Source organism: Bombus vosnesenskii, unplaced genomic scaffold (assembly GCF_011952255.1).
Source record: "Bombus vosnesenskii isolate JDL3184/JDL3185 unplaced genomic scaffold, Bvos_JDL3184-5_v1.1 scf7180000013265, whole genome shotgun sequence".
Classification (NCBI taxonomy): Eukaryota; Metazoa; Arthropoda; class Insecta; order Hymenoptera; family Apidae; genus Bombus; species Bombus vosnesenskii.
Window position 1 is genome coordinate 1,941,426 of NW_022882925.1, and position 20,910 is coordinate 1,962,335.

General features: G+C 41.7%; 1 protein-coding gene across 1 annotated transcript in view; it reads right to left on the reverse strand.

Annotated features, from left to right (window-relative positions):
- Positions 1-20,910, reverse strand: part of LOC117242985 (ubiquitin carboxyl-terminal hydrolase 48-like) — a 75,400-nt gene that overhangs the window by 12,732 nt on the left and 41,758 nt on the right. The window contains exon 16 of the mRNA XM_033510067.1: positions 20,638-20,763. Coding sequence (XP_033365958.1) covers positions 20,638-20,763 — 126 coding nt within the window. The remainder of the gene's footprint in view (positions 1-20,637; positions 20,764-20,910) is intronic.

The window sequence follows — 20,910 nt, forward strand, 5'->3', positions numbered from 1 at the left end:
GGAGAAACGCAACGAGAAAGAACGGCGAAATCAAAGAATAAGGATAAGTTGGTTTGCAAACGACGGTGGCGAGGAAAGACCCAAACGGAGGAAGTTTTAAACGACGAGTGAAAGAGAGCGGAAAGCCACGGGAGGACTTAATACGAAGGAAGTTAGGCGGCGGAAGACCGCACGGTGTATAAATTCAAAGTAGATTAATATTATCCCCGCGGCTGTCGCGGCGGCAAACTTATGGCGCTAATTCGGCCGACGAATTATTACTCGGCGCTGCCTCCAGTCAGCCCCACTGTGTGTTTTGCCAAAACGGGGGTGTCCTGTCGTTAATAGAAGTCGTACGTGCTCCATGGAACACCGGGGGAACGTGTCTTCGGATATTAAGGCCCACCCCGATTCTCCAATTCCAACTGCTTTGGACGAAACACGAGTTGCTAACGAAAAACAATTTGTACAAAATTGTCCAATCGAGAGTCAAACAGTGGAAAATGTAAAGAACGAAGAAATAAAGTCCGTGCTGGATACGAACTTAAACGCCGTGAGTAATCTCAGAGACCAAAATTATTCGATTTAGGTTTTGGGTTATTACCAAGATATAACAAGATATAGGGAGATATTTTCTGAAGAATTAATCTATCAAGTACTAAGAGATTTTTTAAAGAAAATTTGAAGTTGATCGATTTGACTGACACTCGCTGTCCGTCTGGCTATGACTGCCGATATCACTTGATGCGTGTACAATGGCGAGCATATGAACACGTTTTGCTTTCGTAATTCTCGTGCAAAACGTATTATCCATTTTGGTAAACAATATTTCTACAGAAAACTAATTGTTTGACAGGTTTGTCAAATATCTATTAAAGTAACGATAAAAAAATTCAAGACAACTACCAAACATAACACGTATAAAACTGGCGTACACTGTCGTCGCAATTCTAATCGATAAAAAGAAACTCGCATTGTCATTCTAATCCCCGGTAAAGGGGACAACCGAGTCCAAGACAAGATCCATGAAGGTCTTTTAAGAAAATTAAGGAGCCCCTGCATTGTCTCTCGTCTCGCGGAAGCTTCGAGAGGAGAAGCGTAGACAACAGCTGTTTAGCATCTCCGATGAAAAAGCCGGACCGGTAATTATTCAAATTATTTTCAAGAAGGGCCACGGGATTTCTGGCTCGGCCACAGCGGCGGATGTCTTTATACTCGTCTAACGGGTGTGAGCGAAGTGCATAGTGCTCCTTCTCATCGAAACCGCGAGAAGAATAAAAAAAGATGTACAACAGACACTTCGTGTCATCGACCATATCGAGGGACCATCTGTGGGCGCTTAAATATTATTTTTATCAAAAGCTTCCCGTTTTGGATACTCATTCTCTTTTAATACGTAAAAGATCTTTGAACCATCTAACCGATTTATTTATTATTACTTTCTTTTTCTTGCTCGATAGATTCTTACGTCTTGGTTTGTATTTGGCGTATTTTAAAGTAACTTTAATACTCCGTCATTCTCGTAAAATAAGCTTGCACAACAGGTAGCTGTAATTCTAACTAATAACGAATATTTTGCAGACGATCGAATAAATCGATTGAATAAAAAACGACGTAACTTTCGTCCAGGTAGAAGTGGACCAGAACCAAAAATATATTTCCTTATTTCTGGAACTATTCGTGGAAATATCTACCTTACGATAATTTACATATTCCTGAAGAAATAGCCTGTCGTACGAACTGGCAACTAGCGTGACGTTCAACGTAATGAATATTTTAATTTATTTAAGTTGCAAACACGCGGTTCATCTTCCAAATTTCTCCTTAATGTTCCGGGATAAGGGGGGAAAAATCTGATTGGTAAAGAGTTAAGAGTGTCGTATCGACGAGCGAGATCAACTCTTTCGTGACGAACAGAGGAGGGAAGGTAGGGAAGAGACGAGAAGAAAAAGAAGGGAGCCACGAAGGTAGAGATTAGACGAGGAAGAAACTTTTTAGACGGGCATAGATACCGTGAAGGTGTTATGTGTAGAGTGACTGATGAGTTTTCCGCTCGATTGGATAACGGGTGAAGCCAACACCAGTTCACTTTTGTATCTTTTTCCATCCCTTGCCAGTATAACGTCGTCCAACGACGTCCATTCGACCTAAATCTCGACCAAGCCTGATGGATTCCTCACTGCATTGCGGTTTCCGATAAAACGAGTCAGGTGTTCGTTCGTCGAATGACCAGCTCGTGGAGCGGCGATTTTATACCCTGCTATAATTTTATGCTGATCCGTAAAATTGAAAGGATCGAAGAGCCAGAATAGTTTCTCTGGTGCGGTTAAAATACAGGTACAAATTAGTCAGTGGGGAAAAATGCAATTATCGAGTACAGTCTACATGCTTGGTTGATTTGTGAAATTTCATTAGGATTTTATGATACGGTCGTTATACAGGCAAATACAATTCGCTCGCTCGATAAGCGTATTATATGATTGTCGAACGCAGCTTTACTTTATTCGTTGGAAATTATAGTTCGCAAGATAGTAGTTGTAGTTATGTCTAGTGCGAGGTCCTCAGAGTGAAAAATAGTTCTCGATAAGATGTTACATGCTTTTCACGAATAAAATTGTTTCCTTGTAGCTTACTATAGTGGGATTTGCGTAAGAAATCAATTAGCAAAAGTATCGAGGAAGATATATTAGAATCCTTGATATCATCAGCCTCTATGTCGATTCGCGAAACTTCTCATAACTCGATTAATTTCACGGACACGAAAACACAACCTATGGAAACTAATGAAACAAAGCGTAGGAAAGAACGAATAATTTATTTACGTCCACTTATTTTGAGGTTCGAAGCTATTTCAGGCACCTGAAAAATATCAGGAATTTTAAAAAGAACGTTTAAAACGCGTGCAGCGGCTAAAGTGAAGAAAATCGAGACGAGCATGCCAAAGACGAAGGCAACAGGGATTCAGAAAAGAGGCACTTTAGACACGTCGCCTATCAAGAGCCGATCCATGCTTCCGGCAAGACACAAAGGCTGCCTTCATGCCACGAGCCGTCCTCCTCGTCGTCATCCTCGGCCGTCGCGTCGTACTCTCTGATGACGACTAAGTAAGTAATCGAGCCTGGCCACTCTTTCGACCGACTTGTTATCATCACATTAACACAACGTGTCTGTTCTACGTTCATATGATACCAGATTTTTAATTCAATTGGATGCCTCTCCCGACGCTTGGACATCGTCAACGCTGGGAAGAAAGTAAACGTGACGTTCGCTCTTTTTTTCTCTTTAGATTTCGTTACGAAAACGGACAATAGAATCGTCTTAGAATTGTCCATTTAGAGTTTCGAGGGTAGATAAACTCGCGACTACTCAACACCCTTTGCACCCTGCGTCGAGGGTGAAAGAAGCATCCTGGCAAATTGCGGACCGTAAAAGATCGCGATTCAAATTCCAAGGAGGGTTGTTCGCGCGAATTTTGAGAAACAAAGGAATATACACGGTGTACGTATATGTATCGGAAATAAGGAAGGACAGAACGTAATAATTTCGTGGAGAGACAATGGAAAGGAGAAGTGACGACTTTTAAAATTTCTTTTCAAATGACGCGGTAAATATCTATCGACTGGGACTTACTTCGACCAGTTGGTGGCGTCACGAAAAGTACGGCGATTGCGGAAGCTTAAAATCTCAAACTAAGGCCAAAAACAAGGAAAACAGGAAAGTTTTACAGAAAAGGTAAATAAAGATAAGTCCACGAACAAATTGACGACCAACAGCTCGACGTAAGACCAAAAAGAGGATGATAACCGAGAAGACGAGAAATACGAAATGCAGGAAAGACAGAGAAGAGACGCGAAACTCAAAAAGCAAGAGGAAAGAAAAAGACTACACTTCCGCGGAATAATTAAAGAAATGAATAACGATACATAAAAATGAAAGAGAATTTACTGCTGTCCATTAAAATTCCAAAAGAATCCCTATTAAAATCTGCAGGAGCAAGATCATATTCGAACAAGTGATACGAAAAGAAGAAAAAGAACGAGAACGGGAAGAGGAAAAACAGAGAGAAAGAAAGAGAGAGAGAGAGACGAAAGACAAAGAGGCAGAAGGTCGGCAAGAAGGAAGGGTGGGATATCAGCGGGAAAAGCAACGCTCGAGGAGACACGCAGATAGTAAGCGGTCTTAGCGTGTCGCTTAGCACCCTATCTGGCGGGATCTTCTCTCGGGTCCAACCCCTGCTCGCCCCCCGGGGGCTGCGTTTGTCGTGAGCATTACTCACTTTCTAGACGCCTACTTGCGAACCCCATCGCCGCAGCCGTCCCCGAGGCTCACTGACTACATTAGGGGACAAATCTTCCAGAGATCGGCCTAGCCAGGAGGCCAGGAGAGATCCGAGCAACCGGAGGGGGTGGCTGTTCGACGTCACCCTTGCACGCCGACCGGACACTTTCCTCGGTCAGGACACGCGTGCACGTGCGTGGACCAAGAGAAGCCCGATAGGCGTGAATCTTTCCCTCAGATTTATGGCTTCGCACTCGCGACCAGCTTTCCGTGATAACAGCCAGAGATGGGTTGCTTCGGATTTTCCATCGGGAACCTCGTCTTTGGACGTAGGTGTTTGTACCGTCGTTCTAACAGCGAGATTTTTAATCTCTTTTGTCCTGTTTTCCGTTTCTCAATAGTTGATCTAGTTTTCTGTCTCTCTCGAAACAGGAATTTTTCTTTGGAAGTTGGAATTAGAATATTGCTACGAGTGATCATAATTAATAATTCGTGACAGTGCGACGGATACACGACGATACGATAATTGTTAGACAGTCGAGAGATAGTTGGATATATAACGTTTCAACGTAAATGGAAATTTCGGATTTTCTGGTGTATCACGGAGTACTTGATAGTTTTATTTAGTAGATCACCGTGTTATAAAATTCGTTCTAATACAATATATAACTGTTTTGTTTCAGGAAGATATCGTATACGATCGAAGACTTTGACAATTCTCCACAAGCCACGAAGCAGAGGAACATGGTCGAAATGCGAAATTTCAACTTTTCACTGCACCCCTTTCTTTCGTGTCACTGTCTTCCGAGGTAAAAACGAGCGGGAAACGACTAGAAAAGTAAATGAAGAAGAAACAGAAGAAAATTAATTCCACTGTCAGTGGGTTAATGCCGGGCTGTCCAATTATGCATGGCGCATCTGTAGTTCGGTCGCAGCTCGGTCTTATTGCACTCACGAAACGTAAAGGAGATATTTATGGCCGCGTACACGTGTTCCCACATATAACTCCGATCTATATTTGGCCGAGCAGCTAACCCTGAATTCCTGCTTCGTTTCTCGTACGTGGTTGTACGAGCTGTGCGGTATGCCAGCCTCTACAGGTTGCTCCCTCGAACAAGTGGTCTTGGGTGCGTGCCGATAATACCAGACACGTGGTTCTCGTTAATCTCGTATAGATCCCCCGGAGAATTTTATGTCAAACGCGCCATTTTTCAAATATCAGACGAAGAAGAGGCTCTATATAACACCTGGATCAATTTTTTGATGAAATTAGAAACTTTCGCGTCTCGTATTTCTCGTCTTTGGCTGCTTGAAAGTGTAAGATAACCGTGAGCAAGTTTGTCGAGGAACTCGTGTCGTCTTTCACTGCATTTATCGTCAAGCGTAAGACAAAGGAGAAACTTCGTATAATCACTTTGATTAATTTAGTCGATGGAATTCGAAATTCTTGTGTTTTACATTTCCCGTTTCTGGCTGTTTGCAATATCTTGGGTCAAGTTTACCAGAGAACTCGTAAAACGATCACGAGGTGAAACACGAAAACTGCTACCTTGTCATTTGTGTTCGAATGGCTGCTGAATATGCAACTTGCCAAGGATTTATGTTTTAACGAACGACCAGGAAGAGCCGCTCTCCTGAGCGGGAATTTACGATACCTTTAAGAATCGCTCGAGCTCTTCGCTCGATACTTGTAAAATTTAGTTAACACGTTCAAAATACTCGTTTCGAGAGAGACGTTTCATTTTTCTTCAAATGTTAATATCTGGTAATAAAAATAGTACTAACGGTATATATATACGTATATTTTATAGAAGATAAGAATTTTTATCTCTACTCGTCGATATATGTACCTGTTTATTTTCAACACTGATACGTATTTTCTAAATTCTGACTATGAGGAATTTCATGATCTAATATAAATTGCGATTCTTCTGTAATATAGTTATAAACAAAGACCAGTACGATAATATAATGCCATGGGTGTCTCGTTAAAAAGTATCGAAATCTATTCGGGCAAAAATTCATGGTAACGCGCGAGACGCAAAAATATTCTGCTGTTCTCTCGAAGGGAAAAGAAAAATGGGCAGGTGTAGTTCGCGATAAAAACGAGTAAAAGATCATTCCACGAAATATGATGACGGGGAGAATAAAATCGATCGTTAAATAGTCAGACGTAGGGACGACGATGGTCAGACGCTTAAGTAGATCGTGTCTTCCAAACAACGGATAATTACAACTCGAAACGGCATGCCTTAAGTGCCATCGATAAAACACTTAAGCGTTTTCTCGCATAAATGCGAGGCGTGCGGCTCTTCTTTCGCGAGCAGGTCGTTCCAGCGTGCTCGTAATACCGTTTTCAGTGGAACCCGGAAATATAAAGTTTAATGGAAATGGTAAACGCGGTCCAACGACCGTATAAATATTCATCGACCGCCGTTTATATAAGCTGCTTCTAGGTGAATTATGGAAACGCTTGTCACTCGCACTGAGAACAATGCCATGGCAAGTGGGTGTCCCTTTCGCGACTGTTCACCTCGCCTTCTAATTATCCTGACTTTATTAGAACATTGCTTGGATGCTTCGCCTCTGATTAGCGCTGAATGCAAGTAGAAACCAAAAACCGTGAACAGACCGGCGGAAAGAAATTCACAAGACGAGTTTGTGATGTTCAATTCGCTTGTGCGAGATGATCGGTGTACGGGTTACGATTACGCTGTTGATGTTCGTGCAAATTCACACTCTTTTCCAGAACGAATTAAAGATAGTATCATATTGTTTCTTATGTTTAATAAAAAAAAAAGTTTACAGTAGGTTGTCCCAAAAGTTCCTTTCGTTTCATAAGGAAATAATAGATGTACAATATAATTTGTTTCATTTTGTTCTATTATTGCAAGATGGATCATACATAATTCAATGAAATAAAACAACAAATGTCGTGCAGATATTATTTCGTTATAAAGCGAAAGGAACATTTTGGGCAATCTGATACGTTGTTTTGCAGCATTTTATTGTCGCGGTTATTGCAACAGAATAGAAGATCATCGAGACGTTTAAACAAATATAAATCAACGATTAAAATCCGATTTGTTTGTTGTAAAATTGCCTGTACTAATTTATCTATCTTTACTATATTTATGTGTGTATAATTTAATAATTTATTGTCAAATACATCGAGGCTGTTTTATTAAAAAATTTCGCTTCTTATACTCTGAAGCAACTGATCCCAAACTAATATTCGATTATAGTATATTTCCGAATATACCAAGGTTTCTACTTTTCTAGAATTAATTCTCATTGAAACGTCGTTGGCAACCTTTTATCACAAACTCTAATAGCGACTCTACTCTCGTTCAAATGATTACTCTTGTACAAATAAGCTAGCATTTCCTACGTCCGCAGAGTGGAATCTACCGTGCGGAACGAGCAATGAAACCAAATCACCGTTTAATCGACGCTTTCAGCGAAAAAGCCATCGATTTAACCGGTGATTCGCGAGCTTCCCAAGAATTTACGAAGCAAAACGAGATGTATGCGGATCGAGGGAAGAATGCAGCACCCACCGTATAACTTATTCACCGTTTAAGGGAAATTTCGATGCCGCATATGAAGAAGGTGGGGCGGGGGTGATGTTGGAACAGTGGCGCGGCCATAAATCATGGCATTTTCAGATTTCCTTTTATCAGTGGTACTCTCGCGGTGACCAGCGTTGACCCACGCCCATAAATATCCCCATTAATATTAACTTAGGCTGGAAGGCGAGAATCGCGAGTGACCGAAACGAGCTGACAAAAAAACGGGACCGGGGGGGTGCGAACGGTGGTGGAACAGCGGAGAAAAAAACATCTCGTATGCCAGGGACGAATCTCATATTGGACGCAGCTGGGAATTGGCGGATCGAAAAATTCATGGCAAACCGAATTTCCAAGGGGGTACGCCACCCTTCAGCGGTGGCTATTGGGGTGAGAATATTAGCTTTATTTTTCTGTTATTTCCGGAATAGCGGTAGCTGGCTGTTCGGAGTTATCATCGCGCGATCGTTGCAAATATCTGTGCCACGAAGACGAATCGAATTTATTATAAGGCAGGCAAACTGTAATTTATCTATCTGTAATATGGAAAACCATAATCGTTTCCTTTCGTGTCTTTCTCGTTCAATCTCGCCTCCACGATCTTACGATTGCAAATAACTTTTCTTGTAATATGAATTACAAAATTCAGCAGAGAGAATTTACCACGAGTGAATTTGTCGATGAAAAATTCCAGGCTAGTCCATTGCGATTCCTTTCTCTCGCTTCTTTGGTTCCGTGTTTCTGAACTTTTTCCAAATAATCCTCCTGTTCGAATAATTATTTATTTCTTCGCTATCGTGATTCCACAATCTTCGCAAATAACGTTTCGCACATAAAGACGAGCAAAACATCTCCAAAAATATACGTTCTATCTGACAGTAAGTGGAGAAACCACAAAGACAGCCAAGTATCTGCAGCTCCCAACGAAACTTCCCTTTCTTTCGACACCGACGAGACACGTGTCTATTAATCCCGTTTCTTCCAGGCGTTCGATACCTCCGTGTCCCTCGAGTTGTAATTTCTTGCGACCGATTCGACACTCGCTTTCTCGTACAGCGAATCGCTGCAAGAAAATTGCATCGCGCGAAATGCAGATCGTGACGCGTGAAATGCAAACATCGAGAGCCACGCGTTCGATCGCTAATCGTTAAAAAGGAAGAAAGCTATCGATCGTTTCGACACCGTCGTCCTTTTGCTTTTTCATGCTTCGATACATTCAACGAAAATGAAACATTTTTCTACAATCGCCAACACCTAAATTCCATATGGCCGTTATAGTAACAGGTGTACAAAAAAGATTACGAAACGATATTCGAGACAGTTGCAAAATTTGTCTGACGACAGACGATCCGATTCTACTTGATCTCGTTTTGTCCTCTTTCTTCTAGAAACTATTTTATAGAAAATAATATCGATTAAGCAATATTTCTGGCGCAAAGAAGCAACAGTTTTATAACAAATACGAGGCACGTCCAGGAAGCGATTCAACTATTTTGTATCAAAAATTCCACCTTCGTTAACGTTTGAAATACGTTCTCTCGGATTTTCCACACTTCTAGTTCTAGTCTCGCCTATTTTATTTTTCGAAGGAACCGCAGAAAACAATTTGCTCGTTCCGGAGAATTTGCCATCAAACGGCTCCATCCTCTCGATTACGTTCAAAATTCGAAATCTCCTTCGATGGCGATTTTAATTTCCATTCGAGTTGAATTGGCGAGCCACGAGCGAGATAGAAACAATTCTGCTGAACCCATAGCTGTTCGTTCGAACACTGACATTTAAAGCTACATTGACGAATCACGTACTTAACTTTCACATACGGTTGCTACACTTTTCAGCGTATAATTCAAATTCGTAATATATCGATCCCATAAGAAGATAATAGCCGCTGTCTTTCCTTATCGATTTCTCATTACCTCGTAGCTTAATTTAGTTTTCAGATACTCTCACCGCAAATCGGCCGATATCCAAATATGTACCTACGACCATTAGCACACGCAGTAAGATTTATTTTAAATAGTAGCCACGTTCCATCAAGATCTGGAGAGATGGGGTTCTCAAGATATTCAAGATGGCCGGATACTTTCCTCGTGCATTACCAGCGAAAGCACGTTGCATTTATTCTCGGTAATTCCCTGGCTCTAATCCTGAAAGGTCTGCCACGCAACCTTCATCTCCGTTCGCCGTCCAGCCGAGACGTTATTAAGCCATCAAATATCCCGTGTATTATAAAATCATACTCGCGATTTTTCTCCGCGTGCACAAGATCGTTGATTGCGATATCAGCGGTATTGGCTGGTGAATATACTCGATGCCTTTTAACATCAGGGCACACGCGAGAGGAACAGGAGGATCTGCTCTCTGTTCCTCTTTAAAGCAGCTTCGCTCGATTATTTTCAAGTTGGAAGGCCAAGTCGATGATGATGACGATGCCTTTTAAGCCTGCATCGGCTTAATTGATTTATTTCTGAGAGGGTCCAGGAGTCAAGGTACCGGGGTCGCTGATTGGCCAGCGTAGAGAAGGGGCCATCGAGCGGACAGGACGATCAGCCTCGAGAGGACCTCTCTTTCTTTCCCCGCTGCTCCCCCCCATTCGAACCCTTTCTTCGATCTTATCCTCGAAAGGCTCGACAATTAAGGATAATAATTACGGTGTTCCGGCTACTGATCTCTGGCTACCGGTCTTCCGGCCAAATGAAAAAAAAAAGAAACGAGATGCGACCCTCGGGCTTACAACTACAATGTTCCTGTAGCGGTAACGAAAAGTGGCCGATTAATAATGGCTCAATTTTCACCGGGCGTTGTAATTAGAACGATTTCATCCGGTCGAACATTGTTATTAGCCCGAGTATTTAGCTGTGATTCCGCCTTCTGATGGCTCGGTAATCGTCGCGACCTTTTAGTGGCGCCAAAAGATGGGACGACTCTATTCGCGATAGAGTTTAAAGCGGTTAGTAGAACGTTTTTTTAATCGAAAGGATGTTCGTTGAAGAACATCGAGGTACTTACGAGATACTTTGGTATATCGTAGTAATTTATTTTGCTGTTGCGAAAGAGGATTTTCCATTTTGCGGAGTACACAGTCTCGCGATAGTATTCTTCCATATATTTCAATCTTTTTTATGAAAATATTCATCGTGCGTAGTACGCAATTGCTACACCGGTACTCATAGTGGGTCGTAAAAATGTTCCAACACTTGTTCAAACTTATTATTATCGACATATTTCACCTTGCGATAAAATTTCTTTAGCACCGTTTCTGAGACTTCAATTTTTAAAACAAGTTTTTAAAACGAAGAAATCATGAAAATGATGAAAAGAGACGGATTTGATCGGTTTGGCTTCTCCGAGATCTATCGGCTTCGTATCATAAACAAATTGTACTTGGATTTCAATTCCCCGAAGAAGCTTCCCATATTATCGCCAACAATTTTATCCTCGCGTTGATATTTCAATCCAACGAATACGACGTAGTTCGCGTTCGATTCGCAATTATTCGCTAGAAGAAACTAAATACAATTTCTAACTGTCGAACAGAATAAAATAAACGCGATACCAGTTTCGCGAAACGATCGTTGGTATTAAATGGATGGTCTTCGTCGAACAAACATTTCCGCCAGCTCCCGGCCGAGTGTATTTTCCTCTAAATTATACGATTCCCGGGACTGATGCTGAAAGCTTTACGATGATTTTATTGATTCTCGAACACGACTTATCGTTCGTTATTGCTCGTATCCCGAGAGCTCGTCCGAGTTCGCGCAACGCCGCGGGCCACAAGAATGAAATTCTCGGTCGGAAGATGCTCGAGAACAGCGTAGAATTTTGTTCGCGGAATTCCGCCGCGTTTCCAGATCCTCTGGAACCTCTTTCGCCTCATAACAAACGGAAACGATCGTCCTTATACATTCTAAACGATTCTCGAGCGAATAGAATGGAAGGCTCGTAACGTTCCTTTGATTAGCTATCGACGATAGTCACAGTTACGATAAATTCTCAATTTTTGTCCGGGATACGACATATTTACGTGAAACTTGAAGATGCAATACCGCACAGAACAAAAATGTATAGACATGTAAAATATCCAAAGCGTAGTATTTGTTACGATAGATAAAACAACAATTTGCTAGCCGAATTCCGCTTTGTTAATCATCTTTGCAAAATTCCGTAGTTGCATAAATAATCTAGTTATAACGTAGCGAGATATTTGATCCTCGACTGATATCGTCGAATATTTAGCGTTCCACGTATTATACGATAAAAATCATGAACGATAGTTAAGTGCATTAAAGAAAATTATAGGATTTATAGTACAAATAACAAAGTTCAAAAGTTATATTAATTGTTAATCCTAATTCAAATCGTTTCGAGATCACCGGATCTCCTTCGTCAAGTGGGAAATGGTTCGTTCCTTTTCTCTTTTATTCGAGGCAAATAGTTCCACTTCGAAATTTCCTCGTCACACTCGAACGCCCTGTTTTTCTTCCCTTTTCAGTCTCAATTTTTAAAAGATCCCCGGTCTCTTTCCCCTTTTCAATCTTCTCTTTTTCCTCGCAGATTCCAATATAGCGAGCTGCGCGAGGTAGTTCGGAGGCGCGCCAACAGAAAATTAGAAACATCCGATAGGGCCCTTTATACCACGATCCGAAGGCAGGGCAAAAAGGAACTCGCGACCGGATCGACTGCGAAATAAGCTGCTCCACCGGTGGATCGATCGATCGCTTGTACCGCGGACGTATAGATTCGGACTTAACGTCGCTTCTTCGATGGCATTCAATTTTTTCTTCCCGGTAGACGAGGATTTTTCACGGTACTCGATTCTGATTCGTCTAAACGCTGTACTTCGTCATGCCAGGAATTTTTCAACCAAGTCGATGCTCGCCAACGTACACGTTCAGCGTCGTGTGGATCACCTTCTAACTATCGTATTACCTTCCACGTGTATCATTCGCGATCGTGAATTTTACTTCCAAAGTAACGTGTTTGATTTCCAATCGCTTTAAGCGTTCCAGCCCTTTGAAAAGCTAAAACATTGCTGGAACACTCGTCGATAGACGGCAACGGATTTTTACGCAACTTCGTATCCTTCAAACTCGACGCACCTGCACCTGTTTCTCCGAAAGCGAAACCACTGGATACTTGCCACGCGGCTGCAAATGAAACTTTACGATCGATGATGCATCGGAACGAAAATATGGAAGAGAAGTTGGACAAAGTTGGGGCAGCCAAGTGGAGAATTCGTATGAAAGAGAAGAATCCCGCGTGAGCCGAACGAGGAGAGCGGAGAGATACGAGGAAAGAAGAGAGAAATGTCCGTGAAGAGAGGAAACGGGAAGGGAAAAGGGAGAGAAAGAGAGGAGAGCGCGTCCAACACGGACATTCGTCACACGACATCAAACGCGGCTGCCGCCCGTTGGAGACTCGACCGACCGACTCTAAAGACTCCGGTCGATCAGCCATGAAGAGAGGGCGCACAGTGAGGAGGAATCGCAAAAAAATCGGGAAAAATGAGGGGAAGGAGGAAACGGCCGGAGCCGACTTTGTAAGGGTACTCTGTTGCTCTCATTCTTGTATTCAAGCTCGATTAATCTCGTACGTTTTCGTGTGCGGGGGTGCGATCCAGATTTAATTGCGACGTTGATTAACCCTTTCAACGTTTACACCGTTTACTTTGTAAGATGTTCAGAGAGGACGGATACGTTCTGACGCGATGACTAAACGTGACGAATTTCTGAAAATGAATGGGTTTTCTATATCGCGATATTATCTCTTTCTTTTTTCTTTTTTTATTGTGGACATTTGCTGCAGTATTGTTGCAGAAGCTTCGGCTTAGAAATAGACAGAAATTTACGACCTTGCACCGATTGTTGTGTTCCGCGTATTAGTTATAGAATTATATCGTAGAAATCAAGAGAGACCCACGAACACAATGTTCATCGTTCGTTGTGCTCGATATGTAGGTTGTAGAATTATGTATTTAAAAAAATTGTAGAAATATAGTATTTGTATAAATATTATAAAAATACGCAGATGAAGAAATATTGAAGAAGAAAGAAAATATTTGATACTTCGGTAGTAAGTATTCCTAATTTAAAAATATAGCTCTGTATTACAATACCCACAAGTAAGACATTCTTTGACGCGTTCTTTGACACATTTTTACGAGCAGAAGCTTCAAGAATCACACGTAAAAACCTGACTTACTCTGTACGTTAAAAACGAAAATAAACGTTTAGATCAATATCTGAAAGCACGAACGAGAGTACCAAAGAGTACAAAGAGTTTACCAAGAAATTAAAGACAAACAGATGAAGGAGATAGTACGAAGGAACACGATCGAAGAAGCGCGATTTGACCGGAAGTGACGCAGTAGGGACGAAGAAAAAGCGGCATAGGGCGCGAAGAGAAGCAACGACGTTCATCAACGATCTTCCTACGCCAAATACCCACGACGAAAAGGGAAAAGGGGAAAAATCATGATGTCGAGATGCAGATAGATGGCAGCATGTATTGACTTTGTAATCGCGACCTTGAATTACTGCACGAATGATGACTGAGCGGTATTTAATGTATCGAAAGACGTTCCGCGGCTGATTCTGCCGGCAAGTCATCCCAGTCATTGTATGTTCCAGGATTCTGAACCGGTAGCTGCCGGTCGCTACCGTCGTTGATCGTTCAATATACGACGCACTGGCAACTATTCCAGTAGCCGGATCGCCGCTCGAAGGCGAAGAAGATCGATTAATGTCGTTTCAAGAGTACCTCCGCGAAGAGATTTTTCTATGGTCCCTCGTAAAATTCATTTCGAAGTACGAGAATGTTGCATTCGGGATTCTTAACTCGATAGTTGGAATAGTAAGTGTGATAGTTTCGATCGTTGGAGCTTTTTAATTTCACCTTAACTTCATACACTCAGAGTCGAAGGACGAAGAGGGATTTTCAGAGTGGACTATAGCGATTTTCTTTTGACAGGTTGGTTATAGATAAACGTAGAAAAAGATATGTCAGATTCTGTTTGAATCTCTTTGACGAAGATGTAGGAGACGTATTTGTGCGCAGGATATTTCTGTGAATTTATGAGTCGTTATTAGGCATGTACAATTGTGCGTTTCAACGCTTAGAAAACATGGGAAAAATCAGATCTCTCTTTCTGTACGAAGTTTATTTATAAGGAAATTCAACTACCAATAAAAATATCGTAGCTTAGATCCATAAAATTAAATGGGAATTTAACATTGAACGATTAAAATCGCACGCAAAGCGGACAAACTCGTGTACGATGAAAATGGCCATTAACAATATTCCCTGCATGAAGTTTCTTCTTCCACCTGATCCATTAGAATTTTAAATACGAATTTTCTAAATTACTTTCATCATCCTACCACTATGTACATCACATCGAGAAAATCATCGACAACCATGCTTCTTTTTGTCATCTTTCTTTGGTAGCTTACCCCAGTTTACTCGCTTAGGGCTTGGAATTAATTAGCCAGCCACAATTTGCTCGCCAGACCGAGGGACAGTAATCTGTCGGCTAACTAAATTTCATATGATTACGCGGCGGGAGTCGCGCGTTCGCGAACGAGAACATTTTACGACGCAAGATTTCGCGAAACAATCCCGCCTTTGCGGAGGAGCTTCTTGCCAACGGATTGGTCCATGGTTATCCGCATAACTGCGAACAATTATCTCTCGGTTACGGATTGTTCAGTCACGTTACAGCCACGATAGCGTGCTGTCGACCGTTAAAAGCAGCTAGACGCTCCTTAAAAGGATTTATCACTGTCGTTACATCGACCGTCAGGGGCCGATAGCCTGTGTTCGAACTCGACACTGCGCCGCTTGCTATAATTGCAGTCATCCCGCGCCGGAAAATTTCCTAACTTTTTTTGCACCGCCGACGTTCCACGGATTCGACTGAAAACCTCTGCGAGCGCTGCTCTTCTTTTTTTCCCACGAAGGCAAATTTTCTGGACGAACAGGATTTCGTCGAAGAACGCAAGATTTTCGGTTGACTTAGCAACGAACAACTCGAAGGGAATATAAGATGACCGGGCAAGAATCTTTCCGATCTTCTTCCACGGTACCTTGCCTGGTTTTTTATGTAATTCTGACGCGAGAATATTTGTGCATCTGTCATACGAATGCTGATATAGAATAATTCGTTGATTAAGCAAGTACGATTAAAGAAAGGCGTAAATGTAAGTAGTACGAAAGAAGAGCGTAATTTTATAAAACGTAACTGCATTTGAGGCGAGCATTGAACAAATATAACGTACGCTACGGAATAGATGATTGTCAGCAACACGACGAGAAACGTCTGGTACAAAATTAACTAATATACGCATAAAGCGATCGTAAACCTTCTTCAGGCTTCTGCTAATGTAAATGTACAAAAATGAGACTTAATCTGTATCGAATGCTTCGGAGGAATCTTGGTACTCTGTCTCTCTATTCTACTCTCTATTCTATAATTCTAATCACCTTAATTTCTTCATCGTCGCTGTTTCTCGCCTCGAATTTTTATAGAGTATTATAGAATTTTATTTAATTTCCCAATGTATATTTTCATACGTGGGTAAGTTGTCCAGTTTGATTTGGTTGAATCGCGGTACGCGTCGGCCAGATATGTTGCATCGTCGAACGAATTTCACGCCGGCGATACCGGATTTGTTTTTGCCAGGGCTGCACACTTCAGGGAGCAAGCCACTCTAATCCTCGTGATAAAACTCAGATCGAGCTACGGTGCAGCCGCGTCACGGGGAATTCAGGTTAATTTGTACCGGTAATGATTCACCGGGCTGATTGGGTTTCTTCGATGCAGCCTTCGCTCGTATTGGATCGTGGCAAGAAATTCATTTTACTATGGCTTCCAAGGCGGAACCTATCTCGGCGTCCATTTCGAAGAATTCACCGTCAGGTGAGTGATTTTTAACCAGAGACCGATGATAAATCTTTCATTCATCGATCAAATGTTTTATCGATCAATGTGATTTCCTAGCTAATCATTAACACGTTCTGTGCCTCGTACTACCGTCGTCTAATAGAGTTTGCAATCAAGAAGCAGTTTACGTTTAAATTCTTGCATTGATAGCTAAATCACCAGCGTTACTTAATAACGATAATGAACAGGTTTATCGACGAGTAATTTTGAATCGTAAATTGCGTGCATCTTTTTATTAAAACTGATAGCTCATCGATAAACCTTTCTCGCCATGTAAATTATCAAAATAATGCACAAGTTTGAACAAGTTTAAACGATCGTTTAAGCGAATACGATATAACTAAATCTTTAAATTTAAAGGTACATACATTTTATACGTAAAATAAATCACTATTTAAGTTCTATTTCTCTAGCTGTGTCCATAGAGTAAACAGAAATTTGCATAAAAATCCGCGTCTAAAGATAACTGCCCTGAGACATTTCAGCAGACGCATGTACGTCTTAGAGAAACCTGTACCGGACTTTATCCAACTCTGTCTTCGACTCGATGGTAATTATCTACTAATCACGACGAAAAGCGCGCGTTCCATCTGCTCTACGCCGAAGTTCCTCGAAAAACTGGATTCTATACAAGTTGGCGATTAGAATTCGCAGTTGGTACACGCGTGGTGAACGAAACCAGTCGGTGAAAGGACGCGTTCCAGCGTTGTCACTGGCATTTTCCGTTTGACAATCCACTCGAGAAAGTCAACGGTGTTAAAAGACAGTGGAATTTTGGCATGGACGTTGCTTTCATAAAATCAGTGAACCGTGGAGGAAAGAACCGTCGAGGAACGCCGGAATTATTCCGGCGGTGTCGCGTCCCAAACGGACCAGGAATTTTTCTTTCGTCGACCAGCGACGGCTGCGGCGGCGGCGACAGCTTTTGACCCGGCAAAAACGGCGGCCACGTCCGCCGAATTTTTGGCTGAATCTTCGATCCTCGTGGACCGCGCGAACTGCCAGATATGCAGCCGGCAGAATCGCGGATCCTCGCATGACTTACCATCCCTTTAAGATCCCTCCGTTTCTCGAATCGCGAGTCTGCTATATCAACTTGTCTTTTGCCATTTTATCGATGCAAAAGGGATCAGTCGCGCACGACGTATTTTTTGATTTAGCCGTTTTTGGAACGACGATACGTTCGAGAAATATTTCAATCCTTGGATATCCACCTACTGGCGTATCATTTCATTTTTGTTAAAAGCGAATTATATCGCAGGTAGAAAATACCTGTCTAAGGTATCGGTCTGTTAGGTGAGAGCCTTACTGAAGAGTCCATACTTGCAGATCTTGGACGAAACGCTCACTATATCGCAGGTAGGTTTAGGAAGATGGGTTCATAGCAATCCAGATTATTCAATGATCCATCGATGTTTAAAATCTACGATAATTGACGATTTAAAAACAAGATCAAGCTTCTATTAATTACACCAATGTAGATATATTTTTAGCTAGTATGTATGAAACCGTAACAAAAATTATCAGCGACGAACCGATTGAAATGAAATATCGTATATGATCAGGATTAAAAGTTGACACGCGTTTTGGAGCATCGAGAGGGTGGTTATCGGGCGCGTTTCAGCGGATAAGGAAGATTTTTCGAGGTAGAATCTCCGGAGGTAACGTTCCTCTGGTAAGAGGCCAATTAACACATCTAATCTCGAGAGGCGACGTTCTCAACTAATCCCAAGACAAAATCGGCGGTCTTCCCGTTATCTTGGACCATTGCCGGCGTTAGTTATCCATTGTCTCCGGCTTAAAGGAAACGGTAGCTAGATCTTAAATCTAAATTGCACCTGTTTGTCACTGTCCGCTGCCCTCCCCCCTCCACGACAAACGTATCGCCCTGACTACAATTAACACTTCGCCACACAAAATCCACTTGATCAAAAACAGCGAAATTTGGTGAAAAGGAAACGCCGTGGAAGACGAACGATCGAAAGGAAATTATCGCTCAACCATGTTAAAATACCACGTTCAAGTAACCGTGTAGAGAGTCTAAATGAAAATAACATGGAGAATCAACGTAATGGAGATTCTGTAATATTCTGATCAACTTATCGATTGACAAAGTGGTCTGTCAGGGCTGATCGACGTCGAGAGAGAAAAATTCAAACGATACGTAGGAATTAGGATGTTTGAAATCGGGACCGCTAATGCGTTAATCCGCCGTTTCACCGGGAAAAAGTCTGTCCAGGATGAAAAAAGTTGGAATTGATCACGGTCTGCCGTGGCGAATGCGATGGCTGACTAAGCCGCGAGTTATGCCCGGTTCTACACATTTACGTACCGCTATCTATTTATCGAACTTGTCGAGCACGCCCAGTTTCCTCTCTCCTTCTCTTTCTATCTCTCTCCAGACCACGCTACTACTCGCCTCACGTCGATCGTATCTTTGCCGGATTTTTCACATAATCACTCGAGTCTAGCAATCAGTTTCGACAGCGATAATTGATTTCCAACTACCGACCAAACGTTCGCAAACATCGACAGGTACGAGGAAACTCAGGTGGATAGAAAATATGTAAGACTGTTTAATTCTTTCGAGTATTATTCGTCTCGCGAGATTCTTATTGTTTGAAATGATATTCGTTCCACGATAATGTTAGAATTTATGTGAAACATATCAAGAACACAACGATGGATACGCAAACGAAGGATACTTGTTCCGCAGGTGCAAAAGTATTTGAAATTATCATGCGAATAAAGAGTATACAGTTATCGAGGGTTTTAAACTCAGACTCGATTAAGTGTTTTCTAAGAATAACTGCGTCGAGTGAAAAAAAAAAACGTAAAAAAGTAGAAAATGAGAGAGAATGAGCGTACGCAGTCGTAAATAGTTAAGAATCATAGCTAAGAAACGTCTGAATATAATTCTCATTGAGCAAGAAAGCCTCTTTTCATACGAAAAACCCCTGAGTATAATTGTGATAATGATTATACTAAATAGTACAAAAGGAACAAAGAAGGACTCTCCCGAAACTTCACCTCGCCATAATGTTACAACTAAATTAAAGTAAAGTTGGTACAATGAAAAATATACGAACTGGATAAATAATTGTGTAAATCGAAAACAGGAAGCATCGCATTTCGGCTTCCTCGCAGACCTTGTAGCCTGTTGGACCCTTCGAACGATCCTGAAGGGTCTTGTTCGGATGCTTCCATGCGAGGAATGAGATACCAAAAATAACAGACAGAGATGGTCTTACGGTTTGTCTTATTGGCGAAACAATTGCGTCACTTACGAAGGAAATTCTCGTTAATTGCGTTAAAATTTCACGGTTAAAGGAAGCCGATACGAAAAAGTGACAATGCCAATCAAAGAACTGACTGAGTACGCGATTCAAGGATCTTTTCTCTTGATTATTTTTCCACGCTTTTTCCCATGTAGAACGTGCTCGAGCAACGTGGGAAATTTCCTCGCGAGAAAAGGTCGCGGATAGCTCGATTCGGATTACACTTTACAGACTCGGAGAACAGCCAAAGATATTAGACGAGTATTTCTCTTTAGCTTGGGTAATTCGAGTTTAAGGGGTGGAACCACCCTTTGAGGTTCAGTTGCTTGGAAGCTAACTCGGAGAGGGTTACAGACAGGAGAAAGATTTGTTTAGCAAAAATTGTATGATTTCTCTAACGCGTTAGAAGAAGTTGGAGTCAAGAAACGATTTTCAATGCGAGTTAGCTCGTAGCGCTTTTCTAAATGATGTCTCATAAACGTTAGCGTAAATGTATCTCTGTGTGGTGTTCCTAAAAATCGAATGAATTTTTGAAAAAGGAAATTCCTTCAAATATATTCGATTAACGAGCGTTTCTTTCGAATTATCCTACCTTCAAGGTGAGAAGTGCCCCAGGAAATATGCCAAGCGCCGCAAGACTCTGGCTGTGATCGGTCAATTCGTGTTCGCCCAACATCAAATGTTGATCGTAGGGACCAGCACCGCAAATTTGCATCGTCTGAAAAGAAACGCAAAAATGTATGGCTGCATACGATAAAATAATTTTCGAAAGTTAAATACTTACTATGGCGTGGTATATTGCCATCTATCGCGAGAAAACATATAAAGTTCGCGTGGCAGTGGCGAGTTAACGTAAAAATACTCT